The sequence below is a fragment of the Labrus mixtus genome, chromosome 16 (genome assembly GCF_963584025.1).
Source record: "Labrus mixtus chromosome 16, fLabMix1.1, whole genome shotgun sequence".
NCBI classification, from domain to species: Eukaryota; Metazoa; Chordata; class Actinopteri; order Labriformes; family Labridae; genus Labrus; species Labrus mixtus.
The window spans coordinates 2,217,826-2,225,325 of NC_083627.1; the positions used below are offsets into that span (position 1 = coordinate 2,217,826).

General features: G+C 45.5%; 1 protein-coding gene across 2 annotated transcripts in view; it reads right to left on the reverse strand.

Annotated features, from left to right (window-relative positions):
• LOC132991078 (voltage-dependent calcium channel gamma-4 subunit-like) overlaps window positions 1–7,500 on the reverse strand; it is a 25,043-nt gene that overhangs the window by 8,732 nt on the left and 8,811 nt on the right. For both annotated transcript variants that reach the window (XM_061059681.1, XM_061059679.1), the window contains exon 3: window positions 3,649–3,900. In XM_061059681.1, the coding sequence (XP_060915664.1) occupies window positions 3,649–3,900 (252 nt within the window). The remainder of the gene's footprint in view (window positions 1–3,648; window positions 3,901–7,500) is intronic.

A 7,500-nucleotide genomic window follows, 5' to 3' on the forward strand; every position in this document is an offset into this window, starting at 1 on the left:
AGGTCAGGATCTGTGTGTTTTTCACTTTTCTCATCTCAACACAAGCTAACTAGCAAAGATAAATCAGAACAAATATTCCCCTACATCTCCTTACACTGGCTCCCAGTTACTGCTCGCATCAGATTTAAAACTCTGCTGCTCGCTTACAAAACAGACACAGAAAAATACTCCATGTGATCTGCAGAGTCCCTCTGCACCTTTAAGAAAAAGCTAAAGACCCAGCTCTTTCATGAATACCTACTAACTTAATGATGATGGTCTCCATATTATTGATGATGATGATGGTAATGACGATGGTTTTTGTTTGATAACGACGACTTATAAGATGGTTTCTATACTGATTAGAGCTCTCAAGAACTGCCCTCAATGTTGTGCTTTGCCTCTGGTCACTTCCTGTCAGCACCTGTGTGTCCAATCAGACTCAAAGCTGATCGTTTGCTCTTACTCACATTGTTCCCTTTTTTCTAGATCCTTGCTTGTGTTGTTCTTACTCTCTGATGTACGTCGCTTTGGATAAAAGAGTCTGCTCAGTGAATTGTAGAATTGTAGCTGGAGGTCTGCAGATATTTCCTGCCGATGTTTGTCTTGTGTTACGAAAGGGGGGGAGGGGACACACACCAAACAGGGATACCTGCTGTTGCTTATGGAGCTTACACTGTCTGCCAGTTTGTGCAGGTGCAATCAGGAGAAACACTGAAGTCAGAGAATCAGCTCTTAGCTCTGCTCTCACTGTGCGGCTGTGTGCCATTATGATTAAATATCAAACATGCCAGCAGCTGAACCGACCGGTCAGCAGATCGGGCAGTGATTTCCCACTAAGCAGCAAACGACGCCTGTCAGGTGAAATTTGGCCCAACTTCCAAAATCAGTCGTGCTGGTGAATTCTCTTCGCAGTACATAAAGACTTTTATTTTGTTAAGTTCAGGAGGATTTAAGGTTAAGCTTTGACAAACAAAATTATTCTTTTATATTTATAAATATTTGGTAAACATCGACACAGTAACAACATTTACTGTTTTTTTTTTTTTTTTTTGGAGGAGGAAACAGGAAGAATGAACTTTGCAACTTCAAAATAAAAGCTCTGTATTGTTGAAGTTTCAGCCAAAAAAAAAAAAAACTTGAAATAAAGGAACTGTTTTTGCTGTGACAGAAGCTAACCGAGCTAGTGTTGCTAACATCCACGTCTCTGTGGTTGGTAGCCTGTTGTGCGACTCAGAAATCGGTTGAAAATTGTGCAGGAATCATCAAGTTTCTTAACAGAATCAGTAACAGGCTCAAAGACAGGTGAGGAGTTTAGGCTTAATGGTAGTTGCAGTTGTGAAAAAAAAAGCTGCAGGGCAACAAGAGAAGTCAAAGTGTGGCATGACAGATATGTGACAACCTTTGAGCGCGCAGGCGTCAAGTTCTGTGAAAGTGTGATTTGATGCTGTTCACCATTAAAGGATATAATGCCTCCCGTGTCACACTTTAAACTCCAACAGAAAGAGTCTACACTGTGTCCAGGAAACATCATCTCTCTCGTGTGTGTGTGAGTGTTTATTCTGACTCTCCTGCTGTTAAAGCGGCCTATCAGCTTGCAGAAATGCAGGAACACTTCTTAATCACTCACTGAATGAGTCACCACTCATATGTGAGCTCCAGGGCACAGTGATGAGCTTTATGTGTGAGTGTATATATATGTAAGTGCTGCATGTGTCTGTACATGGATGAAAAGAATAAAAGCACAGATCTGTACCAGCAGAAATCTGTTTATCTGCAACAGTGCCAGGAAACCAGCCAATCATAACGCATTCAAGATACAGCTTCCAAACAAGATGTGGTACGAGCATATCACTGAGGAGTTTTTCTCGATGGCAGGATTTAAAATGCCTGCACACACTGCAATGCCACGGTGGCATCACTGATCGTTCAGGAACATTGCCTTTAGCTTTAGAGACCGGCAGGTTTAATGTCATCCCAGAGGAAGACCGAGTTTGTTTGTTGTGTGAGTTAGGAGAAACTGAAAACGAGATTCACTTTTTGTTTTATTGCCCGATGTACGCTGACATCAGGGATGTTCTTTTTAAAAGAATGTCTTCAATTTATGTTGATTTCTTTTGGCTAGACGATTATGAAAAACTTGAGCTGTGTTTTAAAAAAAGGAATCAGATTTTGTTTGTAAAGCCTGCGGAAAAAAGACACAGCAGCAGTAGCTCAGTCTGTAGGGACTTGGGTTGGGAATCGGAGGGTCACCGGCTCAAGTCCCAGCATGGACCAAGTCCGGAAATTGGTCTGGTAGCTGGAGAGGTGCCAGTCCACTTCCTGAGCACTGCCGAGGTGCTCTTGAGCAAGGCACCTAAAAAAGGTGATCAAATGAAGTCCATGTCCTAAACTCTCCTCTGACCACATGTTATAGACTCTGAGTCAGTACATAAATATAGAGTTTATTCAAAGATAGGGATGCAGCTTTGTAACAATTCCCAAACTCTTTAGAACTGAGTCAGCAAACATGTCATTAAAAATAACATTTAAACAGTCAAATGTGCCAGAAGACATCAAGTTTGATCTTTCATAGACTATTTTATTTTCTCTTTTCCCCGACTGGCTGACTGCTCTGAATGTCTGTGGAAAGTTCTGCATTTGTGGTCATTGTTAAAAGCTCTGCAGGCTGGAAAAGTTCACCCCGAGCCAGCTAAGAAGCATGATGGCAGTGCACACCTGAAGCAGGCAGGGGCTGCAGAATTGGGTGGCTGTGGCTCAGTGGTAGGGTCGGTTGTCTCCCAACCGGAAAGTAGGGTATTGGATCCCCAGCTCCTGCAGCCACAGATAAAACTGATGGACTCTTTACTCAGCAGCCTCTACCTTCAGGGTGTGAATGTGTAGGTGTGACCTGTGGTGTGAAAGAGCTTTGAGTAGTCAGAAGACTGGAAGAGAACTAAACAAGCTCATCCGTTCACCATTCATTCTCAAACATTTATTTATTCTCAAAAGGACACTGAGGTTTTCCTTATTTCCAATGCAGTCGAGATTACAAGCACAGTAAAACAAGCAAAACATTGTGTGATATTTCCTGGGCAATCTGGCGATCAAGCCCTTTAACATCAACATGGTAAATATTAACCTCTTGGCCCCTTTTTATTTAACTTGGACACGGGCCAGAATCAGTGTATTCCAAGTCTGTATGCGATCAAATTAGATATTTTTACCTTTAGGATTCACTTCTGATTACTCTATTTTTAGCTATATCTCCCTCTGGTATTTCCTGTTTATCAATCGATTCACCAGCCACAGTCTCTGTCTGATTGTTTAAGAGCATTTACTCTTCTATAATACACCTCTCCAAGATGGCCGCCACACATAGACACATCTTCACTGGTCTCACTCTCAAGTCCATTTACCATTTAAAAAAACAAAAACAACGAGGCAGCAGCAGATATTGATTCAGCTGCAAATGAACAATATCACCGATCGTTTTCACCACTGACCTGACGATGACCAAAAGAAGATAAAGAGAAGAGTTTGGAAAAATAAACCAAGGAAGAGCAGAATATCATCCTGGTTAAACCTGCAGTGACCAGCGATGAGGAAACAAACACATTCAGCCCCCCCGTGGCGTCCGGAGGTTTTCCACGACCTTGAACAACACAAAGACGTAAACGTGAGTCGTACCTTCCAGGCAGCAGATCCTCCAGAGGCCCGAGTGGGTGAGCGCCCCGGGGTCCTTCTTGTCCTTGTTGTTGGACTCCTCCTGGGACGAGTTGGCCGTGCTGTTGCAGATGAAGGCGCGGGCGTACAGCCAGTAGTCCGTGCCGATGGCCACGGTCATGAGGGCGAACGCCGCGAACGCTCCCATGGTGGTCAGCAGCACCTGGATGCCCCGCTCGCACCACCACATCGCCGGCCGGGGAAGGAAACTGATATCTGAGGAGAACACAAAGACCAGTGACCAACAGGTTGATGTTAATGGTTACCATGGTGACCAACAGGTTGATGTTAATGGTTACCATGGTGACCAACAGGTTGATGTTAATGGTTACCGTGATGGTTACCATGGTGACCAACAGGTTGATGTTAATGGTTACCATGGTGACCAACAGGTTGATGTTAATGGATACCGTGATGGTTACCATGGTGACCAACAGGTTGCTGTCAATGGTCACCGTGGTGACCAACAGGTTGCTGTTAATGGTTACCATGGTGACCTACAGGTTGCTGAAAATGGTCACCGTGTTGACCAACAAGTTGCTGTTAATGGTCACCGTGTTGACCTACAGGTTGCTGTTAATGGTCACCGTGATGGTCACCGTGGTGACCTACAAGTTGCTGTTAACGGTCACCGTGTTGACCAACAAGTTGCTGTTAACGGTCACCATGTTGACCAACAGGTTGCTGTTAATGGTCACCGTGATGGTCACCGTGGTGACCTACAAGTTGCTGTTAATGGTCACCGTGTTGACCAACAAGTTGCTGTTAACGGTCACCGTGTTGACCAACAGGTTGCTGTTAATGGTCACCGTGGTGACAAACAGGTTGCTGTTAATGGTCACCGTGTTGACCAACAGGTTGCTGTTAATGGTCACCGTGTTGACCAACAGGTTGCTGTTAATGGTCACCGTGGTGACCAACAAGTTGCTGTTAATGGTCACCGTGTTGACCAACAGGTTGCTGTTAATGGTCACCGTGTTGACCAACAGGTTGCTGTTAATGGTCACCGTGGTGACCAACAAGTTGCTGTTAATGGTCACCGTGTTGACCAACAGGTTGCTGTTAATGGTCACCGTGGTGACCAACAAGTTGCTGTTAATGGTCACCGTGTTGACCAACAGGTTGCTGTTAATGGTCACCGTGGTGACCAACAAGTTGCTGTTAATGGTCACCGTGTTGACCAACAGGTTGCTGTTAATGGTCACCGTGTTGACCAACAGGTTGCTGTTAATGGTCACCGTGGTGACAAACAGGTTGCTGTTAATGGTCACCGTGGTGACAAACAGGTTGCTGTTAATGGTCACCGTGTTGACCTACAGGTTGCTGTTAATGGTCACCGTGTTGACCAACAGGTTGCTGTTAATGGTCACCGTGTTGACCAACAGGTTGCTGTTAATGGTCACCGTGGTGACCAACAAGTTGCTGTTAATGGTCACCGTGTTGACCAACAGGTTGCTGTTAATGGTCACCGTGGTGACCAACAGGTTGCTGTTAATGGTCACCGTGGTGACAAACAGGTTGCTGTTAATGGTCACCGTGTTGACCTACAGGTTGCTGTTAATGGTCACCGTGTTGACCAACAGGTTGCTGTTAATGGTCACCGTGTTGACCAACAGGTTGCTGTTAATGGTCACCGTGGTGACCAACAAGTTGCTGTTAATGGTCACCGTGGTGACAAACAGGTTGCTGTTAATGGTCACCGTGTTGACCAACAGGTTGCTGTTAATGGTCACCGTGGTGACAAACAGGTTGCTGTTAATGGTCACCGTGGTGACAAACAGGTTGCTGTTAATGGTCACCGTGGTGACAAACAGGTTGCTGTTAACGGTCACCATGGTGACCAACAAGTTGCTGTTAATGGTCACCGTGTTGACCAACAGGTTGCTGTTAATGGTCACCGTGGTGACAGACAGGTTGCTGTTAATGGTCACCGTGGTGACAAACAGGTTGCTGTTAATGGTCACCGTGTTGACCTACAGGTTGCTGTTAATGGTCACCGTGTTGACCTGCAGGTTGTTGTTAATGGTCACCGTGGTGACCAACAGGTTGCTGTTAATGGTCACCGTGGTGACCAACAAGTTGCTGTTAGTCGTTAACCTAAACAGAAAGTTTAAAAACGCCCTCAGAGGTTGAACAGCCATGAAATTAAAACCCAGATCCTCAAACTCTTTCTTTGTGTTCCAGTCTGTTTAAATTTATTCATTGAACTGTCAAATATTTATGCATTAATACGACGACTGTCCCCACCGGGCTGCAGCGGGTGACGGGTCGGAGCTGCTGCTGGGAACGAGGCTTTCTATCACATCCTGTGTGAACACACTGGAGCAGTTTAAACAGCACACAGCCTGAAGCAGCAGCAACAAAAACATAAAGCATCAAATATCGTATCAGAAGCGAGCGCTGGACGGTGGGAGATGGACTGCTGGGAGACAAAGAGGGAACGCTTTTCCTTTTTCATAGACCAGTGGATTCTCCCAGCAGGTCGGCACTTTTCAAATCGGACCTTCCTGACACAAAGTGAACCTTTAACTTTACAGTTTACAGACGTGGAAAAGAAGACATTTTGAATTCTTAGACCAACTGTGTGTGGAGAAAAATAAATCTGTGACGCCTTAGAGGTACAGAAGCCCGGAGCAGACAAACATCCAGCATTTTATTTATTCTGTTTTCAACGAGTAAACTTAGGCTACATTTGAACGACGCGCTGGAAACATAATCATTTTTAGTTTTCAATAAAGTTCTGCGTTCACATGATTACGTCTTGATAACAACCACCGTGCACAAAAACGACTAAAAACGCTGTAGTGTGCATGGCAGGCCAGTAGTTGGCGGTGTGACTTCCTCCCACAGAGCGGTGAGTTGAGAACATACTGACATGGCTAACACACAAACGTTGGACGATGACGTCGGGGGGTCCCGCTCCAGGAAGTACAAAGAGAGTAGATTTATGAAAATGGCGACTGGGAGTCAAGCCAGGCGACATTTTCACAAAGTGAATTGGAGGTCCGCCATTGTTGTTGTAGTCTACCGACCCGCGTCTGGCTGTTGTTTTAAGTAGAACTACATTTTGCAAGTTTCCTTGACGATGCAGACGGTGCAGTTTTAGAAAACTGACAAAATGCAGCTAAAGGTTACCGGGGCGTCGTACAGCGCAGGGGTTATTGTTGCACGCCCCACGCACAGAGGAAGCGCCTGTGACCTCCCCAATAAAGGCCCCAAAACACACATCGAAACAAAAGCTTAGCGTCTTCAGCTGAAGTCGTTGTCGTGTTAACGGGGCCTTGCGTTGCTTTCTAAAAATCTGGATCTCTTTATTTCTCGTTACCATAACAACGCTGGTTTTCCCGTGAGAAGTTAATTCGTTGTGATGAAATGAAATTCTTTTCACAGGAAAAACCAGCGTCGATATCCTGAGATAACGAGAGAAATGAGATGAAGATGAGTAAAACAAAATGTCCTGAGGCATGTTCACTTAGAGCTTCTGTGAAGGAGACACCTAAAGGGAACCAGCAGAGGAGAGAGAAAGGAAAGGAAGCGAGGTGCAGTACATACGGATACAAAAGGAGGGTCAAAAGACGAGAGAGAGAGAAAGGAGGGAGAGCAGAGATCTGAAGCTGAGCGGTGAACAGTGAGGAGGAGATACATCACATGTGCTGCTTCAGGAAACATACAGGAAACAAGGGAGGAAGGGAGGGAGAGGGAAGGAAGGGAGGAAGGGAGGGAGGGAAGGAAGGGAGGAAGGGAGGAAGGGAGGGAGAGGGAAGGAAGGGAGGTAGGGAAGGAGAGGGAAGGGAGGGAGGGAGGAAGGGAGGGAAG